Genomic DNA, 22,529 nt, shown 5'->3' with positions numbered 1-22,529 from the left:
GAAATAACGCGTCTTTGCGAGATCAAGATCCTCCAGATGCACAGTTTCCGACAGCGTCTTCAGCCCCATATTCTTGAGGAGGTTGTCGCATCCTTGACGTACATCATCTAAACCGTATAATTCTGCAATCCCCAATAACTTCATCACATTTTCTTTCGTTATGGATTGATCCCTGGCGAACTTGGTGCATGGCTCGAAGATAAGTTTAACTTCATACTCGTCGCTTGACTTAAGGAGATGCTCCACATTTTCCGCTGCAATTCAACAGAATATAAATTAATAACTTATATCAGCTGGGGGAGTTGCCTAGCCTCCCACACAGTAGCTTTTAGAGGAATCGTATTACCGCCCTCCTCAATATGACTCCCAAGAAAAACGACTGCGTAATCCTGAGGCGAGGAGTTGGCCGGTTAAAACTTATAAGTGAGGAAGCAGTTTTAAGTAACTATTAAAAACAAAACAGAGATCCGTTTCTTGTGATCATTTCAACGCACTTAAGGCTTCCTTTGAGGTAAAAGTGTTAGCCTATATGAACTGTGGGGAGTTGGGGGAGGGGGGATAGAATTCTGTCCACGCGGAGACTTTTGAATATTTGCCGTGATGAGTTGCTGCAGTATTCATTACCAAACTCATTAAATAAAGCATAAAGTCTTAAATGAGCAGCCAATATGACGTCCATTTTGGCCAGGTGGATGAATCTTGACACCCAATGAAACACCCACCAAAATCTAGTGTTTTAATCTCAAACTCTTTCCCAGGGTCTCTTCTCTTCCCGTCCCCCAGAGCGAGAGAGAGAGAGAGAGAGATCACACACTTGCTGTTTCTCGGTATTTGAGGAACTCTCGCGCTTGTTTTCGATTTATTGCCTCGATGATCCAAAATTATATTTAATACCTTTTTTTATTCATGAAATAAACTTTTTGCTCAAAGTTTTTTTTCTTTTCATTAATAATCAGCATATTGTTTTTTTTCTTCAGTAACTGCTTTTTCAATCAGCAACTTCATATTTTATTCAATGCGATCACTTAAGTTTATATTCAGTGATTTCTGCATTAGCTTGCATTCTGAACAACGTGGTCGAAGGACTATTTTGTCGCCCTTGAAGGCTATCCGAGTAAACACCGTATAAAAGGGTCACTGTTTTCCGGTAGTATACTGCTTCCCAAATAGGAGGCGTGTATCCCTCATTACTTGGGTTGATATCTATCATAGTATTGCTTCATTTCTCAGGACTACTAAAATGTTTTCTGTTCAAATGAGGGATGATTAAGATACAAATAAATAAGGGGATTATTTCTGAAGAAACTGTGGTCTGTGGTGCTGTGTAATTGGGTGAGGGAAAAATTGGTTTTAATCGGCAACTTTTTGATAAAGTAGTTTTTCTATCGTAAAAAGATTCGAGAGCCGACGTTTTGAGTGCTATAATTCTTCGTCAGAGCTCTGACGAAGGGCTATAGGTCAAAACGAATGTCTTTGTGATAGACATTAATCAGTTACCCTTTCAACTCAGTGTATATCCGCTGGGAGTTGATAAAACCAAACACTCGATGATTATGTAACCGCAACTGACTACAACAGTACATAATTTGCTCGTGGTTTGCGTATGAGATGGAAAATTATTTATTAGGTCAAGAATACCATTTTCCTCCAAGGCAAAAAAAAAAACAACAACAAACAAACAAAAAGAGAGAAAAAGAACACCTTAAAGCCTCTTGCCATTAAGTCTCTCTATCAGTTCAATCTTCTGGCCGTTGTGTGTACTGAGAGAGTGAAATTTATGAATGTTTGTAATTTTCCCTTAACTTTTTTTCAATTTTTCTATAACGTATTTTTCCTTTTCATCAATAAACGAAACCTATAATATTCATTTGAAAAATAATGTCCAAATCAGAACAGTCGTTAAGCTTAAACCATGTACGTGTAGTTCCCATGCTGCATGATTTTCAAACTTACTGGTTATTTCTACTCGTAATTCTTGAATATATGGAAAGTAGATCTGCTTCAGAAAGTCCAACACTTCATCTGCCTTCTTTCCTGGCAATGGAATCTCACTGGAAGTGGCTTCTTTGAATTGTGACTGGAACATGGCCTTGAACACTGGTGAGTTCACACTCAGGAAAGCACGATGAACATGAAACTTCTCATTTTCCACTGCAAGAATCAAGTCACTGTAATCCCACGGCTCAGAAAACTGATGTTTTACTTTCCCTTCTTGGATCTCTTCTAAATACATAAAAGACATCATCACCATCACCTTTTATTCATAATCAGTTAATTACTACTGGACCTCTACCCAACCAAAAAGATCAAAACATCATCATCATCATCATCATCATCATCATCATCATCATATTATTATTATTATTATTATTATTATTATTATTATTATTATTATTATTATTAATATAAAGAAAAATAAAGGGAGATGTAAAGAATCGACCATAAGAGGACACGGAAAAAATCTGAACCCCGGATGGGATTTGAACCTACGACCCGCTGTGTTCTAGATCTGATGCTCTAACCTCTGAGGTACTGAGGACTCGTTGGCAAGCAAGGGTGTCTATTCATCCAGGCCGGATCATTACACGATAGAGTAATAATGCCTCATAACTTTACTGTTTTCAAAATACCAGTGCATGCATGAGCAAGCTGCCAGCTCATGAGTGCTTGTTACAAAACGATCTAAAGTGACGAAAGAGATTGAAAAATACCAAGACCTCAACGAAGTGTTGAAACTGAGATTCCCTGCTAGCAGAGGTCTCTGATGGCGAGAAGGACGGCTATGGGGGCAAAGTTGTGTTGATCACTGCCTGTTGTGATAATTTGATTAATAATTGCTATATGAGGATTCAAAAGTGTCTGAAAACGATTGATACAGTTTATGCAGAAATAGGTGGAAAAGTTGAAAATTATGAGCACAATCTTTCAATCTGTTGTGATTGATTAATGTGCTATATGGGGATTAAGTGTCTCAAAACGATTGACACAGTTTAATACAGAAATAGGTGGAAAAGTTAAAAATAATTTATGCTAGAGGAACACAGCAATCTTTCTACATTTATATAATTTCCCTGTTAAACTAGATTTATAACGCAATAAAAAATTATATGCTTAATGATTTACTCACCCAAAATTTCCGCACAGCCCCAAGATTAATTATGCATGCTGATGTATTAATTATGTATGCGCTTTGTTGATTTTAAAGACAATAACCTATTCCCATGTGTTTTGCATAGATACATTGCAATTAATACTTACTGCGTCAATAAAAGAGGATTTCGTCGTGTCATGACTTTTTCTCCCCTTCTCTCTCCACCCCAGCCCCCTAACGCTTTTCTTTTTCTTTTATTTTTTATCGACCTACCTACCATACCGAGGAATTTGTTGGAAACTACCCCTCAATAAATATATTTTATTTTTTTTAAGCCATTAAAAATCTACATCACAATACAAAGGCAATTTTTTCATTTTCGCCCTTTGATTGGCCGGTCTCGGTTTGGGTATTTCTCCTAGTCATAGCCCCATGCAACCATGTTATATAAGTGAGACTTGGCCGACTTCACTTTTTGTAGTTGTTGCTTGTGCTCCGAATCGTCGTCTTATTGTTTTTGCGTCCTTTGCTGTTTCGTCCATGGCTTACCCTACGTCAATGCCATGCTACTGCGTCTGTAATTCGACTGACCTTCGCCCATCGTTCCAAGCCTTAATCACCTTTTAAAGTCGCCCAATATCCTCGCGGATTACGAATGGTGAACAGAATAGTACAAGGAACACAATCTAGCTCAATTCTAAACATTTTTAAAACGTGGACAAATTAAAATGCGTAAAAATTGCTAAAATCGGTCAAATTTTGTTTAAGATTTTCCGTATTTTTACGCGGGATGCCCTGAAGGGGCATACCGTGTCTAAAAACGGGTCGATTTCTTTTTTACGCGGGATGCCCTGAAGGGGCATACCGTGTCTAAAAACGGGTCGATTTCTTTTTTTTTTTTTTTCGTTTTTTTTTTTTTCTTCCTCGTAGCTACAAATCGGTAAATTAATTTATTCATTAAACTCACCCCTCTCCTACTCGGGGTGTATTGTTCTGATTGTCTTCAACAGAAGCAGCCCAATCAAAATCCATTCTTGTCACTTACATTGCGAGGGTGGGGACCCACTCACCCCTACCTGTGTGACGTCAACGCATCATTTGATCTATTTCTAAAAAACAGATTAAATTTGGCGCCATATTGTTAACATGTTCTGGACTCAAGTGTGCCGTTTTCAAACGGAAATTTCACCATTTTAAAGCGGCAAATCGAAAGAATAACTTCTAAGAAGCATTCGACATTTAAAACGGTGGAAATTGGTAAATTCCTGGCGAAGGAATCGTGCTTTGTTTGACAGTCTTAGACCACGACGCGAGACTGAAAAGAGGTCATTGAGAAGCTTACGTTATCGCAATGGAATTCCCGCAATTTCCCTTGAAACCCTGAGTAGCGTAACACAAGGAAAACAACGTAACGCGATCGTCGTGACTCAAACTATTCCATCAGCAAGGATAGTTTAATCAATCGGCGAAGCATACAGTTGGAATAAATGAATCAGCCCCAGCATCACGCGTAATGCCAGTGTAGCAGGCATCTTGTTTTTTTTTTCTTCCTCGTAGCTACAAATCGGTACATTAATTTATTCATTAAACTCACCCCTCTCCTACTCGGGGTGTATTGTTCTGATTGTCTTCAACAGAAGCAGGCCAATCAAAATCCATTCTTGTCGCTTTCATCGCGAGGGAGGGGACCCACTCACCCTTACCTGTGTGACGTCAGCGCATCATTTGATTTCTTAATTAAAAGTGCATTAAATTGTCGCGCCATATTGTTTATAACATGTTCTGGACTCAAGTGTGCCGTTTTCAAACGGAAATTTCACCATTTTGAAGCGGCAAATCGAAAGAATAACTTCTCAGAAGCACTCGACATTTAAAACGGTGGAAATTGGTGAGTTCATGGCGAAGGAATTGTGCTTTGTTTGACAGTCTTAGACCACGACGCGAGACTGAAAAGAGGTCATTGAGAAGCTTACGTTATCGTAATGGAATTCCACACATTTCCGGTGAAAGTCTGAGTCGCGTAACAAAAGGTAAACAACGTAACGCGATCGTCGTGACTCAAACTATTCCATTAGCAAGGATAGTTTTATCAATCGGCAAAGCATACAGTTGGAATAAATGAATCAGCCCCAGCATCACGCGTAATGCCAGTATAGCAGGCATCTTGTTCCCCTAAAATTCGAAGATTTCGGCAAAGTCTATAGACTTAAAAAGAAAATATAAAAGCGAAGAGGAACAAAGCGAAGTAATCCTATAAACGGCGCACTATTGACTGTATGCATAATTATAAATGTTGGGGCTGTGCGGAAATCTTGCCAAACTTACCACTTTGTTCATCGTTTTCGCTTTTTGTAGCGGTTGTTTCATGATCACTTGGAACGTTAGAAGCCATTGCAAGTCTCCGATCGCCAGGGAACAATAAAGAAATGGATAGTCAGAGCTAGTGTACCTCGCTGATACCCGGAAATGTAGCTGTTGACAAATTCCGAGAAATGACGGTGACGCTTCTCTCCCCAGTCTCCCGCTTCATTCCCTCGCTTTGTTTTAGGGCTTTCTCCATGGTAGCCTCCCACGCAGACGTTCTTAGGGGTTCCTGCCCCACGAACGTCTGCTGAAACGAAGAGCCACTTCCGTTCGTCGGCAAATTGCCTTTGTCTGAACAGACCAATCAGCATTGACTCATTATGACAAGTAAAGCCAATCACATACTGCGAAACAACGGAAATCATAACCCGTGGAGATATTTTCGCTTCCGGACGTGCACATACGATTGAAATTTTTCCTTCCACAACACCCTGCATTTTCTTCAGTGATTTCACTGAGAGAAGCGGCATGAATTCCAAGATTTGCCAGTTTGTCTACCTGGTCTTTCATAAGATTTACAAGCGGCGAAACCACAACAACAATCAGTGACCAGCAGCTTCAAGAATTGAATTGTAAACAAACGATAAAGCTTGATAAATAAGTGACTTCCCATAACCAGTTGGAAGGTTTACGAACACATCAGTTTTCTCCTGCGCAAATTGCACCATGACTTCTCTTTGATACGCATTCAACTCCCTTATACCAAACGTTTGGCACACATGACCAAAAACCCCGCGCCAAAAACCACACTTAAGTCCGCCATCCTGTCTCGGGTAATATTGTTAATATCAAACACGAGTTTACCCAAAGTTGGGAAACGGCTCCTGATTGGTCCGCAGTCGACGAACGGAAGTGGCTGTTCGTTTCAGCAGACGTTCGTGGGACAGGAACGCGTGACGAACCCCTAAGAACGTCTGCGTGGGAGGCTATCTCCATGGTAGTCTCGTGGGATGTCACACAACGCTCCCCATGACATCCCAAAAACGGCTGCAAAGGAGACTACCGTATCTCCATGACATTGCTAGCCTCCCACGCAGTCGTTTTTAGGGGACTCGTATTACCTCCTCCCCACAAACGCCTGCTTACCCAAGCGCCACATTCCTTTCCCATGGTTTTACTCCCCAAGCACCCGAGCCAATCACTATCGAGTCATTGTCTGATGATATCAAATCAAATTGCTGGTTACAATGCCCGCCTCCGTTTCCCGCGAGCTTTGTACAGTCTCTGGTATAGTCTTGAGAGATGAGGGAGTTAAGTTGGAATATATATATATTTTTTCACTTCTGGAATGCCTGGTCATGGCTGAAACGCCAAAACAAATATCGAAAGTGAATACAAGCGCTTCTTGTGCGACGTTATCTGCTGGGAGACTCAAAATCTTGGGGAAAGTGTAATCGATCTTCCTCGCCTGACCGAGTTGACAATCGGTGAAATATCACCTCTTACGGGTGCGGAAACTCTGGAACAGATTTGTTTGTTGGTACGAAGTGTCACAAGAGACTTGATTCGACAAAGCAAAGAAGAATGTAGAAGGTATCAAGGGGAGATCTGCAGTATTTATCAGTCCATTAAAGACTATTAAACGGAAAGTTAAACGACAAAGAGCGGGTCAACTTGTGGTCGGGTCCTTGTGGAAAATGTCGCACGTACCCCCGAACAAATTGCAATATCAAAGCGAGTTTCAAATGCAAAATCTTCAAAGTTTACCGACATATCGGGTAATATTTCAGTTTCCTCCACACCGACAAGATCGACAAGATTGAAGACAAAGTTTGATAAACATTAAAGCGACTTTGCGTAACCAGTCGGCAAATTGACGAAAATATCGCCATTTCCCGTCCTAAATTCTTTGATTGCAGTCAGTTGATAGGCATTTAAACGAGAAATTTTGAAAGCGTGCTCAAAGCTCACGTAAGCTCGGTCAAGTTCTGTCTCTGCCCAGGTCTGGTCTCCGCCGTGATGTTTTTCACTGTTCCCGCGAGAGGCGTTCTGAGGTCAAGGTCAACCTTCCAGATTTAAGAAGGTTCACTGTGATTGGCTTAGCTGCGTAAAGGAATGTGGCGCTTGGGTAAGCAGGCGTTTGTGGGGAGGAGGTAATACGAGTCCCCTAAAAACGACTGCGTGGGAGGCTATGACATTGCCGGCTGCGTATGAGACTACCAGGGCGTGGCGTGGGGTTGTACAAAACTCTACCCAGCGAATAAAATGTACTCCAGCTAATGCACTGCATACATGCAGTCATTTATCCACTGGGACCAGGACGCGTTTGTTGGCAAGTGGTGTCAAAAAATACGGACTGTTTAGAATTCTAGGGGCTGTCTGCATTTGCAGGCTAACTGAATTTGACTTGAACTGCGGATATAAAATTGATCATAGACATACATGGCCAGTCAGCTCTCTGCATTATTCACTGCCCGTCTTGAGAGGCGGTGACTGAATCGATCGGTTTATTCAGTTGGGGCTGGCGTCCCACGTACAGTGAGAGAATTAATAATGTTAACTGAGGGAGGTCCATCCAGACTTTTGAAATTGGCTCGATCAAGTCACGCTTTTTTTGAAAGTTCTTCCAAACTTAACAATATAGAAACAAAACGTTGGGTAGTCTTTTTCCCCTCTCCCCTCCCCCTTCTTTCTATCTCGTTTCGCTCTCTATAATATCATTCTGGACCGAAAAACCCGTAACACGGCATCCTTTGAAGAAAAGTGCTCAAGTTTTCATCGACCTGACCTTTTCTAAAATTCTGCTAGAGGGTGTTTTTCAAAACTGAAAGGCCTTCTCAGTGATGTCAGCAAATGAAAGCAGTTGCAAAGTTCTTTGTTGCACCTGTATCGCAGAGCTCATGCCGGTTTTTTATCATTTTGTTCAATCCTGAATTTTTCGACAGGTCTTTAAAACTGCCAACCTACTTACATCATTGCGAAGCTCTTTCACTAAAAAAGCTAACTAAGACTTCAATTACTTTCAAAATGTGACTGTGTAGCCGCGCGATGCGGTTCCAGTCGATACCCACAATTTGACCCTTGCTCACCATCACCATAGAGTCTCCAGCAGCTCAGTGGTTAGAGCACCCGACTACATCACGCAGGGTCGTGGGTTCAAATCCCATCTGGGACTCGGATTTTTTTCCGAGTCTTCGTTTCTCCCTTATTCACATTTGAAAACATAAGAAAAGTAGAAATTTGTGATAAATTTTAATTCCAGATTACTCAACTTTCCACCAACTGGCCTCCCTCGCAGATGCTGTTTTGGCTCACGACGAGCCAAAACAGCGTCTGCAAGGGAGGCTATTGATAGCCGTTAGGTGGTGTGAACATTGTATCTCTCAACGTTTAGTTTCATTAAGTGTCTATAAAATGCTTATACCAATGCAGTTCTTCGAGTTACGAGAAAAAACATTCTGAAATTCCTCTAGGTAAGGTTATAATTCAAATCCCACCGTACGGCAAATGATGGCCGCTGTACATTTTACCACAACATGAACAAAACACAGCGAATAGACACATAGAAAGCCACATTCTTTTCTTCGGTATTCGTCCCTTTACTAAAAACATTGTGAATGCTAGGTTTGAAGTTTACATAAAAAAAATTGTGCGTTTTTATGAGCGCTTACAGGTTATCGCGCGGGGGTAAGTGTACCAGCTACCATCTTTTTCGGTACCCGGTGAATTGTTCGTGGGGTGAGACCTGTGTCAGGGGCAGATCCAAAAAATCCAGTAAAAAGGGGACCGGAGAAATTGTGGCGAGAGGGCAAGAGCCCCCCTCCCCTTCCACCGCAATGAAAAATTCACATTCGTGATTTTAGGAGGATTTTTTAAAACGATTGATTGCATAATACGATTCGAAAACCCGTTTTAAATAAACACGAAAAAAAGGGGGTTCGCTGTCCCCTCCCGCCACCCCCTAAAGCCGCCCCTGGCATCAGGCTCTTGGCGCGACAGAGATGGTTACAATCAAGGTTAAACATTCCTTTTGGGTTATTCGTTCTGGGTTTTCAAGCTATCGATTTTATGACTGCAATCAACTTCTTGAGTGTACGACAGATGGTCTAGAGGCGAGAAAGGATGTCTTGCTTGGCGTTATCACGAATTGTGATTTTGAACTGTCTTCCATATCTCGTAAAACACCCATCTAAAGTTGCATGAGTCAAGGAACGTCAAATACAAAATAAAATGAATCATCGCTGTTATTCAATTTCAACAAAGTACTTCCTGCAAAATTATAAATGTAACATTGTCCAGATATGGTCATGGTGCACCGAAGATTCGTCGTCGGTAGTCGACAGATATCCCGCGATATACGGAATTTAGTGTGGGAGGGAGCAAAGTGGCAAAATAAAGATCGTCTCCAGCTTTTCTACAATAAAACTGTGCATTGATAATTAATGTGTTGATTAATAAAACAATTATCCTGCTCAATCTGGCGGAGTATCCCCTGATTTTAGCTAGGGTTTACAGTAGCTCAAATAACTACAAGGCGTAGAAAACTTAACACGACAGCGACATGATAGAGACAAAACCGAGAATCAAAAAATGCAATCGTGGACAGCTGTTTTGAGCTGGTTGGCTCTTGTCAGCACCGTGTAGCACAGCAAAAAGTAGAACAACCAACGCGAGTCAGTTGTCTTCCAAATGCACATGGTAACGCCTTCCGGATGGACCCAAATACAGACGTTTGCCCACTTCAGAGCGCGCGTGACTACGAACAATGAACAAAGCATCTGAAATATCATGTCGCTGTCGCAACAAACTAAGTAAGGAAAGGTAAAACTTTTCCTCAAGAGTACATGGCCAAACCATGTGAAAAAAAGTGCAGCATATCGGATCTAAAAAATTCTACGGTCCAAAATAAAAGTAAAGAATAAAATGCAAGGAACCGCAAACGAAAATGCTGCAGGTATACGCAGGATCCTGCGTATACTTACAGCATTTTCGTTTGAGGTTCCCTGTATTTTATTCAAAAAGCTGATCGACATATTTTTCAGGTACGCACTTGCGTACGTGCGTACAGGTGTAGCTACGCCCCTGCAAGGGCAGGATCCATGAAGCACTTTTTAACGAACGTATAAACGGGCCATTTATTATTAAATTGTAAAACAGTAATGAGTAAGCATTCGGCCATCAAACAAATTAGCTTATGTATTAAGAAGAGAACCTATTGCATTTGTGCGATGAATTAAAGGATACTTTTCGTGGTAAGAAGGTACAAACACACCTTCCTTTCTGTACGCCACAGGACAGGACAGCTTAGCCAACTGTTCTTCGTACATAAGAAGAGCATCAGGTTTGTTATGACTGTTGCCCTGAAATAAACACACACAGCTAAGTTGGGACTTGGATGAGGAAAACGGCACCGCTGCACTTGAACTGAGATGAAAACTTACGAGTTTTTCACAGCAATCTCAGTGCTCTTTATCCTCACTCTTACATACTAGAAATGCTTTCCGTAATCAACCTAATAATATATTTTTTTTGTTTTATTAACTCTTCAGCTTGCCCAATTTTTGAGTAAGGTCTGTGTAAGCAACACGTGTTGTTATCTGAGTTTCGTTTTCTTCTCTTTTGTACTAGACTTATCGTGTTTTTTTCTTTTCATTGTAATTTGTTAGATCTGTTATTGTGGATTAAAGGGTGCTGTAAATACTATTAGCACCATTAGTGAGTACATTGTAAGTATAGTATTGTAAGCATAATCAGCTTCGTCTAGTACAATAGTTAAAGTTAGCTCTGTAAGTAGTTATTTCCAAGTAGTATCTAGTATTGAAATCATTTATTCTGTGTTCTCTAAGGTAATAAAATCATTAAAAATAAAAAACAGATGAAAACATCAGATCCAAGAAGGGAGAGTTTCTGGATGCATAGCACACCGAGAGTTCAGATTCACACTTGCGTTTGCATTCAGTTTACATCTCGTAATAGAGTGAACTGATCCGTTTACACTCATAGAATACTTTGAACTATATTGATAATACTTTAAAAAAACCCTGGTTAAGCTGTCAAAAAAGCAGATTTTAGTCAAGCCATAATTGGTTCAATCCTAGTGCTCAGACAGTGACAAAATGACGGACAAGATTGGCTTTGCATCAAGCCAAAACAATCGTGCCATCTCCGACACCTGTTTCCTGTTTATTGCGTAGTTTTGCTGGACTTGGGTGGCGGACAGCCTACCTCTAGCTTGGAGAAGATCACCGAGGTCCCTTTTTAGCGGTCGCTACTTTACTTTAGTCCCAACGAGCTGAATTCTATTGTCTTGACCTGTTTTAAACGATCACTTTGTAAAAGAAAACCACTGCAAATGTGGTACCGTAAGAAATAGCGTGCCAGATAACTGAATGTTGATGAATTTCTAATGACGATCTTGAAGTTTAATGTTTTTCATACCATTTCAAGGCTGCAGTTTCTTAACCATGCCGGTAAGTGATTTCGTGAGCGCTTTTGTACATAAACTGTACACTAAGCTATCAAATGTTATAAAAAATGTCACTTTTATAATGTTTGACGCGTATTCTATGCAACCCGTATTAAGCGGTCACTTTAACAGTCATTGCCCGAGGGTGACCGCTTAAGGTCGCTTAAAACAAGTTCGACTGTATGTATTTGTAAGTGCTAAGAGGTACCGCACCCGACGCATGTGTTTCCGCTTTTGACACCCTTTAATTTTGTTTCTTGTTTTGATTGCTTCATTCCGTTCCTTTCTTAAGTGTGAGCACATTTACCTGAGTGAAATATTTTCCAGTCGGAGAGAGAACCTTCATGGATAAATCAAGGATAAGTCTCAAGAATTCCCACAACGAACCTGCAAGAAAAAGTGGACAATTTTTAACACCTCGCTAATGCTCAGATATCTAACCTTACTGAAAGAAACATGACCCTAAACGACTTCACCGGAATAATTACAAGGGAAGGGGGATACTATTTAAAAGTACTGGCATTTGCAATTCCACTGACATATCGAACATGGAATCTATCAGGGACGGTCAATGATGACTGGTTTGAAGCTTTTCGGGAAAGCTAACTTAGTAGATTTATAACAACTATTAGTATCCGCAATCTACTAGTGTTCTATCACGAATGCCGTTCTCTGATTGGCTACGCTACTCGCTATCTATTCTGTGATAGATAGTGAGTAGCGGTTTTCAACAAAATGCCGGCCACTTCATCGCATTTTCGAAGTGTCTGCGATGGGGAAATAGATAATTTACTTATGTTTAGTTTTGACAGACTAGTAGATTTATACTAAAACAATTAGATTATTCGCTCTCAATTTCTACGCGTGATAGCTGATTGAAATCTCGAGCTCGTAATCTAATTGTTAATCATTAAGGACTATTAGTATTCTATATTCTGAACGCATATCCAGTTGCCTGTTTTACCTAATTTCAGGGTATAGCCGCTTCTGTAGCCCACAGTAATGGCAATAAATGAGCATGAATATATGAATTCAAACAATTTTATCATATAATTGAACAACGGATGAAAGATTTAAAGACATTGAAGACCATATCATCGTGGTGGTCTACCACGCCTTTTGATCTTAAATCCGCACTTGAAATATATGTATTTCATGTATTTCACGGCTTCCATATCTTCACCTGTACGGATATATCACGAATTCACAAAATAACAAGCTCCTGGTTTGCTTGATGGCTCAACTGGTAGAGTACTGTGAAGCTATTGCAGAGCATATGGGCTCAAATCCTCAGTGTTCAAGCCTGGATTTTTTCCATACTTTCTTTACGGAACTGTATAACTGCAATGGTCTTCCGTGTCTTTAAATGGTTACTGATTAGACAAGAAGTTCCACTATAAAAGGGCAAGCCCCTCCACACTTTCACAACCGTTTGTTGGCGTGAAATGCAACCAGACACCGTTCAGTTGTGACACGTTGTTGACTCCTCTGAAAAAATATGCCTCAAAATCTAATAATATCAGCACATTGGTATAAGGTATCGGTTTCTAATTTGGTCGTTACACGTAATAGGGTTTATACCAAATACTAAGCCAATTTTATCCCTAAGGGTCATAGAAAAAGATAACCTTATTCCCAGAATCTCCCCTGGGACAAGGTTGAGAAAAATGCACCGGTTGCAATTGTTTGCCAGTTGTTTATGCGCTATGGTTGATTGACAACTGAAGGTGAAAATGACCAGGCCTCTTTCATACCGGAGTTTCCTGTTTAAGTATAATTGAGTATATTGACATTGTATCAAGGACGCAGGGACCTTAGGGATAGAAGTGACATGGGGGGTTCTACTTGCATCCAACTTGTTTTCTTACATAGCTAACCTTTTCCCTTGCAATATGAAAAGTTTGCAAAAACAGAACAAAACATTAAAAAACAAACAACCAGACAAAATACTTGATCGTGTATTCAATAGTTTAAAGATAACAACGTGACATGGCCTATCCATTCCACTCTAGTTTGCTAAGGGTTATATTTTTAATGTTTGATTTCCTGGGATATCCAGGGTTTATTCTGGCCCCAGGGCTTCTGTAATTTTAAGGGGCTTTTTTCAAGAAAGGGGGCTCCCAAAAAGATATCTGAACTTCTTTATACAGTCTATTCAGAAGCAACTTAAGAAAGTGCAGAATTTGAACAAAGAAACAGACGAAGAAGAGCAAGGAAATTGACACAGTAAAAGGCTATGTATTTTAAAGTATAGAACCGCGTTCCTGTCAGTCCGGCCTATTGTCAGTGATATTTAAGCATCTTGGCATGTGATTAATTTAATTTAATAACTGCTCTTGACTAGTTATTATAGTTATTAATCAAACCTCTCTAACTGTTACTCGCGAGCAGAGCCTCCAACAGTTAAGGGTAAGCGGTTAGAAGGTTCGATCCCCAACCTGACACTTACTTAATAATTAGGGTGTCTCGAAAACGAAGACCCCCAAAATTTCCAAGTAAAAGTACAAAAAAATAAAATAGCAAAAAAATACATTATTTCATACCTCAAGTGATATTTAATTCCTTCCTGTGGTCCTACCATGGTTATCCGCCATCTTAAGCTGAGTAACCGCGTTCCCATGGAATACTGACCGTTTGACACTCGTTTCTTTGCTAGCTGGTAATTAAATAAAAACCCAGCACTTCCGGTCAGTATTCCATGGGAACACGGTTACTCAGCTCAGCTAGGGGGGTCTGGGGGCATGCCCCCCCCCCCCCCAGAAATTTTTAAAAATTAGGGTCTCCGAAAATGGTCATTTCGTGCAATTCCTGTAGTTTTTCAACATGTTTTACGAGCCATTTATTTGTTATTTGTAGGAACCACGGCATGAAAATTAACATTCTTTTAGGAATTGGCTGATTTTATCAAAAATTCAGAGCTTGAACACAAATGCGGGTTTCTACTCAGTCGCGGAGGGTCAGCGGGTTTAAACGTTCAAATGCGGGCCAGACCCGCCTGGCGCGGGTCACTTGGGGTCTATGCTTAGGGTCTTCGTTTTCGAGACACCCTAATAATTAACGGGCCTCATATTTCATTTCCAGTTTTAATTAATAAATTATCAAAAACTTACCACTTTGTTCATCGTTTTCGCTTTTTGTAGCGGTTGTTTCATGATCACTTGGAACGTTAGAAGCCATTGCAAGTCTCCGATCGCCAGCTCAGGCATATTAAGGCATGGCCAAAAGCCTCATTTGCATAAAAAATAGAAAACAATCATAACATTTCGTACATTAAACAAAAAACTGTGAAACTTGGTAGTTATATAAAACTTGAAGACCTTAACTGATTTTTCCTTCAAAGTGATAAGCATTTTGGTCACGTGACCTGTGAATGATCATTAGTTGTTAAAGATCTTCTAAGCCAAATGGGGTATATAAAATGAAATAGTATTTAATCTCCTTTGGTGTCAAAAGTTTACATGTCAAGGGCTTGAAATGAATTAGCCTTGTTTGCGTGTCCACATTAAATAGCAGTCCTGCATTTAAGGGAAATAGGTCACGTGACATAAGAAATGACTTAATAACTTCTGATAGGAATGACATGTACCACCATACAAGGCTAATTAATAATGAACTTTCATAGTCTAATAGTATGACACCCGAAAAGGTTTGATTATAGTTTGTTTTATATACCCCGTTTTACTTTAAAGATTTTAGACGTTAATCATCATTTAATGGTCACGTGACCAAAATGTTCCACACTTTAAAGCAAGAATCAGTTAAGATCATCAGGTTTCATAAAACTGCCAAGTTTGACGTTTCTTTGTTCAATCCACGAAATGTTATGATTGTTTTCTGATTTTATGCAAATGAGGCTTTTGGCCATGCCTTAATATGCCTGAGAGGGAACAATAAAGAAATGGATGGCCAGAGCTTAAGAGCTAGAGTACTTAATCGCTGATACCCGGAAATGAAGATGTTGACAAATTCCGAGAAATGACCGCGACGCTTCTCTTCCCAGTCTCCCTCTTCATTTCCGAGGGGCACTAACGTTGGCTATGCCCAAGTACGGAAATATCCTCCGGCGACGTCAGGTGAAAACCAAAAATAAGCCAATCATATGGTTGTAACCCTAGCAACCTACTGAATCATAGAGCTTGTCAGCCACAGGTGTGTATCAACTGTGGATGGACGCGTTCATGCACACGAGTTTGATCACGTAGATTGATCTTGCAAGGAAATTTACGCACAATACAGCTGTTTATTATTACGGTAAGCTCTATTACTTTTCTTTTAGTGTATTTAGCTTGTAACAGACTATAATAAGACCATCCGTTCTCATCAGTCTTCGATACGGTAATGACCGCGACGCTTCTCTTCCCAGTCTCCCTCTTCATTTCCTCGCTTTGTTTCAGGACTGTCTCTTTGGCGTTGCCAGAAATGTTGCGTGACACCCTATTAACAGCTGCGGAGAAGACGACCAGGGCGTGGGGTTGTACAAAACTCTTTCCAGCAAATAAAATGTACTCCAGGTAATGCACTGCATGCGTATGCATGTAGTCATAATTTATCTCCTGGGACCAGGACTTTCTGTCAAAGACTGCAAGTGCGTTTGTTTGACAAGTGGTGTAAAAAAAAAAAAAAACCGGACTGTTTGAATTCTACGGGTTGTCTGCATGTGCAGGTTAACAATTTGACTTGAAACGCGGATATAAAATTGATGATACAGGTAGCTCTATGCATTACTACCAAGGCGGTGACTGAATACACAGATATTAAGGCGGTGACTGAATCAGTTTATTCAGTTGGGGCTGGCGTCCCACGTACAGTGAGAGTTAATAAGGTTAACTATAAGGGTCACAGAAATACAATGTTTACACCTAAGGGGCCGATACGTGGCATTATAAATGATTGGTTTACTCATATCTTGTAGGACGTAAGCAGATCACTGAAATTGGCCCCAGAAATAAATCAAGTAAAGAAATACTACTATCTGGAGTCCCACAAGGATCGGTTCTAGGACCCCTGCTCTTCCTTCTTTATGTAAATGATACCTGCAATAGCTGTAACCAATTAAAGTTTTATCTATTTGCGGACGATGCGAATCTTTTATATGCAGATAAAAACCTCCGAAATCGCTTGAGTCCACAGCGAACAACGAGCTTTCTAAGGTTTATGCTTGACTAATAGCAAACAAACTATCTTTAAACACTAAAAAAATATAATTTCGTAATTTTTCGACCCAGACAAAAAAAACTACCTTACCAAGTCAATTTGAAAGTTTTTCGACCACCTCAGCGATTCCTCCGTTTCTTTGTAGCCCAAAAACTATGTTAAATATCTGGGCGTGCTTATTGACGAGAACCTCTCCTGGAAACATCACATCTCTTCTCTTACATTGCATCGAAAATAAGTATGTCAATTGGTATTATTAACACACTTCGTACCTTAATTTGCATACTTTACATCATATCTATAGATCACTTAAATTCAACCTTACTTATTGTATGGAATTGTAGCATGGGGCCATGCTGGGAAAATCTACAGAACCAAAGTCGTACGCCTGCAGAACGGGATCTCCGTCTTATGTTTTTTGGTGACTTTAAATCTCACGCAATACCTTTCTTCATCTCCTCTAATCTATTACCTCTAGACCTTCTTTATTTCAAATCGGTTGCTGTCTTAATACATGATGTCTTCAATAATCTATCGCCACCCAAAATAACAAATATATTTAATTTCCAATCAAATATTCACTCCTATAACACAAGATCATCGTCAAGAGGTAATTGCTTCGTTCAATACTCTAGATTAGAAAAGCAAAATAAGTCCTTTTCACGGGTCGGTGTTAAAGTCTGGAATAGCCTGCCTGTTGAATTGCGTCACACGCCCAAAACGAATTTTAAACGCAAAATCCATAATTTGCTTCTTAAAAAATTCTCGGAGGCAGATGATTACATTGACCTTTCTTATTTGATCAAAAAGTGAAAATATCTTGAAACTCAGCGTATTAATATAATTATCTGCATATAATCCATCCTGCTCTTGTCAACTTTATAACGTACTTGTGTAATATGTTTCGCACTATGGCTATGTTCGCCTAACTTTACTCTTTAAAAGGAACTCAAAGTACTATAACTTCCCTGTTTTACTCTAAATATTGTTAAGTGATCGGCTAAGCATCTTCTTATCGTAAATCTCGTTTCTTTAACTGTACACATCCAGTCCTAGTTCATTGTATTTTCCTTTCTCTTGTTTTACCTGCTACTATATTGTAAGTTACTTTTTTGATTCTGTAAGGTTGAGCTGCTGTTATTTGTTATGCGTCAAAACCACTGCTCGCCTCGAATAGCCGTAGCTAACTGCGAGCAGTGCTTATCTTCTCTTTGTATGTGTTTAAATCTTTACTATACTTGAACTTATAAACTTGAAAACTTGAATTCTTAGCGTACGAAAACCCTAAAAACGCTTATAAAAAGCACAGCAAACTTCTGACCTACCATACATAATGTTGTTGGTACATCGATGAATCTCGCAAAAATGTGTGAGGTTCGCAAAGTATTGTGTTAAAATGTACAGCAGCCATCTTTTTCCATACGGTGGACTACCCTTGTACGTACGTACATGTACATACATACATACATACATACATACACACACACACACACACACACACACACACACACACACACACACACACACACACACACACACACACACATACATACATACATACATACATACATACACATACTTTATTTAACGTGGAAAAACACACTCAGCTATTTGCTAGTTTCCATGTGCTCCGCGATTTAAAATTAAGAAATCCCCTCGCACCAGGGGATTTCTTGCCTCGCTTTCAGTAGTGCTTAAGCGGCATTTTTCAACGTACAAAATTGTCCTATAATTGAAGGTAAGTTCTCATCAAAGTGATATTGACCTCCATAGTTGTACTTTAAAAAAAAATAATTGTTTGACCTACTAACAACTGAGCAAATCATTTCACCACAGCGCTTACACGTACTTAAGGTCTCAGGTCCACTGTCCAGTTCACATTGACCATCTGGAACATGATCTTTACACCAACTCACGCCTTTCCTTCCCTCATGCATCAGCCACAGTGTACACGACACTAGCCCCATGAACTGAGGATACAGCGCATCAAGAAACGCTTCTAAGTGCTTGATTCTTTGCTCCAGGAAATGTCGCGTCTTTACGAGATCAAGATCCTCCAGATGCACAGTTTCTGACATCGTCTTCAGCCTCATATTCTTCAGAAGGTTGTTGCAGCCTTGACGTACATCATCTAAACCGTACAAGTCAGCAATCGCCAATACTTTCATCACATTTCCCCTTGTTATGGATTGATCCCTGACAAACTTGGTGCATGGCTCGAAGATAAGTTTTACGTCATACTCGTCGCTTAACTTGAGGAGATGCTCCACATTTTCCACTGCAATCAAACAGAATAGAAATTAATAACTTATATCAGCTGGGGGAGCTGCCAAGCCTCCCACACAGTAGCTTTTAGAAGTCTCGTATTACCGCCCTCCTCAATATGACTCCCCAGAAAAACGACTGCGTAGTCCTGAGGCGAGGAGTTGGCCGGTTAAAACGCATTAGTGAAGAAGCAGTTTTAAGTAACTCTTTAAAAAAAACCGAGATCCGTTTCTTGTGATCATTTCAACGTACTTAAGGCATCCTTTGAGGCAAAAAGTGTTGGCCTCCCTTTACCCTGCTGATAAACTGTAGGGAGTGGGGGTGGGGGAAATTCTGTACACGCGAACCATTTTTGAGACTTCTACATATATGCCGTGATGAGTTGCTGCAATATTAATTACCAAACTCATTGAATAATTCATAAAGTGAGCAGCCAATGTATGACGTCTATTTGGGCCAGGTGGATGAATCTTGACGCCCGATACGATAAAACACCAACCAAGATGTACGGTTTAGATCTCAACCTCTCGGCTCTCGGGGAGAGAGAGAGAGAGAGAGAGAGAGAGAGAGAGAGAGAGAGAGAGAGAGAGAGAGAGAGAGAGAGAGAGAGAGAGAGTCGTTAACCTTAAACCATGTACGAGTAGTTCGCATACTGCATGATTTTCAAACTTACTGGTTATTTCTACTCTTAATTCTTGAATATATGGAAAGTAGATCTGCTTCAGAAAGTCCAACACTTCATCTACCTTCTTTTCTGGCAATGGAATCTCACTGGAAGTGGCTTCTTTGAATTGTGACTGGAACATGGCCTTGAACACAGGTGAGTTCATACTCAGGATAGCACGATGAACATGAAACTTCTCATTTTCCACTGCAAGTATCAAGTCACTGAAATCCCACGGCTCAGAAAACTGATGTTTTACTTTCCCTTCTTGGATCTCTTCTAAATACATAAAAGAAATCATCACCATCACCTTTTATTCATAATCAGTCAATTACTACAGGACCTATATCCAACCAAAAACATCATCTTCATCATCATCATCATCATCATCATCATCATCATCATCATCATCATCATCATCACCATCATCATTATTATTATTATTATTATTATTATTATTATTATTATTATTATTATAATTATTATTATAAAGGAAAATAAAGGGAGATGTAAAGAATTGACCATAAGAGGACACAGAAAACATCTGAGTCCCAGATGGGTTCGAACCTATGACCCTCTGTGTTCTAGATCTGATGCTCTAACCTCTGAGCTACTGAGGACTCGTTGGCAAGCAAGGGTGTCTATTCATCCAGGCCGGATCATTACATGTATAGAGTAATAATGCCTCATGACTTTACTGTTTTCAAAATACCAGTGCATGCATGAGCTAGCTGCCAGCTCATGAGTGCTTGTTATAAAACGATCTAAAGCATGTAAGGAAAGAGATTGAAAAATACCAAGACCTCAACGAAGTGTTGAAACTGAGACGACTATGGGGGCAAAGTTGTATTGATCACTGCCTGTTGTGATAATTTGATTAATATGCTATATGAGGATTCAAAAGTGTCTGAAAACGATTGATGCAGTTTATGCAGAAATAAGTGGAAAAGTTGAAAATTATGCAAGAGGAACACAATCTTTCAATCTGTTGTGATTGATAAATGTGCTATATGAGGATAAGTGTCTCAAAACGATTGATACAGTTTAATACAGAAATAAGTGGAAAAGTTAAATAATTTATGCAAGAGGAACACAGCAATCTTTCTACATTTATATAATTTCCCTGTTCAACTAGATTTATGATGCAATATATGCTTTAATGATTTACCCACCCAAAATTTCTGCACAGCACCATACATTAATTATGCATGCTGATGTATTAATCATGAATGCACTTCGTTGTTCTATTCCCATGTGTTTTGCATATATACATTGCTATTAATATATTTTATTTTTTGTAAGCCATTAAAAATCTACATAACAATACAAAGGCAATTTTTTCCTGTGAGTTGCACTTGCCTTGCAGTTTTCACGGGAAAATGCATCATTTTCGCCCCTTGATTGGCCGGTCTCGGTTTGAAAATTTCTCCTGGTCATAGCCCCATGCAACCATGTTATAGTGAGTTGTAAGAGCGTTAACGAGTCTTAGCCCACTTCACTATTTGTAGTTCTTGCTTGTGCTCCGAATCGTCGTCTTATTATTTTTGTGTCCTTTGCTGTTTCGTTCATCGCTTCCCCTACGTCAATGCCACGCTACTGCGTCTGTAATTTGACTGACCTTCGCCCATCGTTCCAAGCCTTAATCACCTTTTATTAAAAGTCGCCCAATATCCTTGCAAATTACGAATGGTGAACAGAATAGTGCAAGGAACACAATCTAAACGCGTCGTCCGTGAAATGTCCGCCAGTTGGGTGCAAGAATGCCCTGAAGACGAGCAATATTGGCAGATATTGTAAGATGCCAACCTTTAAGAAGTTCACCAGCTCTGACAAAGCATTGTAGCGCTCTACGCGCGCGCGCCCTTCGAGATTAGCCAGAGGAAGACGAAAATATCAGATGCCGTAACACATGAAGCCCGCACGTCTATGCAAGCGAGAACCTCTGGCTTTATTTTAGGAACGACAGCAGCAACAATAGGACTTAAAATAAAAAGAAAGGTAAAGAAATACTTTATTTTTCATAGTTTACGGCAGTCGCGATTAAAAACCACGGGTTAATCTGCCGTTTATATTTTTACGGCTTATGCGAAATCATGTCACTCAATTTTAAACATTTTTAAAACATGGACAAATTAAAATGCGTAAAAATTGCTAAAATTGTCAAATTTTCAGATTTTCCGTATTTCCCCACTAAAATTCGAAGATTTCGGCAAAGCCCATAGGCTTAGAAAGAAAATATAAAGCGAAGTAATCCTGACGGTCCTCGCAGAAACGGCCCACTATTGACTGTATGCATAATTAATATATGGGGCTGTGCGGACTTACCACTTTGTTCATCGTTTTCGCTTTTTGTAGCGGTTGTTTCATGATCACTTGGAACGTTAGAAGCCATTGCAAGTCTCCAATCGCCAGGGAACAATAAAGAAATGGATAGCCAGAGCTTAAGAGCTAGAGTACTTCGCTGATAAGCTGTTGACAAATTCCGAGAAATGACAGTGACGCTTCTCTCCCCAGTCTCCCTCTTTTTTTCATCGCTTTGTTTTAGGGCTGTCTCCATGGTAGTCTATTTTTGGATGTCACGCAAC

At 39.9% G+C, this 22,529-nt stretch overlaps 2 protein-coding genes across 7 annotated transcripts in view; both read right to left on the bottom strand.

The window, feature by feature from the left end:
• LOC146455150 (BTB and MATH domain-containing protein 36-like) overlaps window positions 1-5,631 on the bottom strand; it is a 102,183-nt gene extending 96,552 nt beyond the window's left edge. For all 4 annotated transcript variants that reach the window (XR_014859074.1, XR_014859073.1, XR_014859075.1 and 1 more), the window contains exons 1-3: window positions 5,417-5,631; window positions 1,954-2,223; window positions 1-254 (exon numbers count right to left, since the gene is read on the bottom strand). The exon at window positions 1-254 is cut by the window's left edge. Coding sequence is in view for 1 of the 4 variants with exons in the window: in XM_085094614.1 (XP_084950740.1) it covers window positions 1-254; window positions 1,954-2,223; window positions 5,417-5,483 (591 nt within the window). In the remaining 3 variants the exon portion in view is untranslated. The remainder of the gene's footprint in view (window positions 255-1,953; window positions 2,224-5,416) is intronic.
• Window positions 5,632-9,061: 3,430 nt separating this feature from the next.
• Window positions 9,062-22,505, bottom strand: LOC146455149 (BTB and MATH domain-containing protein 42-like). Of its 3 annotated transcripts, XM_085094593.1 has the most exons (6): window positions 22,270-22,432; window positions 19,954-20,223; window positions 18,865-19,293; window positions 12,169-12,248; window positions 10,640-10,755; window positions 9,062-9,584 (listed from the first exon to the last, which is right to left on the bottom strand). In XM_085094593.1, the coding sequence occupies exons 1-6, from the start codon at window positions 22,334-22,336 to the stop codon at window positions 9,536-9,538; spliced, it is 1,011 nt and encodes a 336-aa protein (XP_084950719.1). In that variant the 5' UTR covers window positions 22,337-22,432; the 3' UTR covers window positions 9,062-9,535. The 3 variants fall into 3 exon arrangements, with proteins under 3 accessions (XP_084950719.1, XP_084950720.1, XP_084950718.1); XM_085094594.1 differs by lacking the exon at window positions 9,062-9,584 and having other exon boundaries at window positions 10,117-10,755; window positions 19,954-20,220; window positions 22,270-22,505; XM_085094592.1 differs by lacking the exon at window positions 9,062-9,584 and having other exon boundaries at window positions 10,122-10,755; window positions 22,270-22,502.
• Window positions 22,506-22,529: the final 24 nt, after the last annotated feature.

This window comes from Pavona decussata, unplaced genomic scaffold, assembly GCF_977016875.1.
Source record: "Pavona decussata unplaced genomic scaffold, jaPavDecu1.1 SCAFFOLD_285, whole genome shotgun sequence".
Lineage (NCBI taxonomy): Eukaryota > Metazoa > Cnidaria > Anthozoa > Scleractinia > Agariciidae > Pavona > Pavona decussata.
This window is presented reverse-complemented; position numbering and strand designations above follow the sequence as displayed.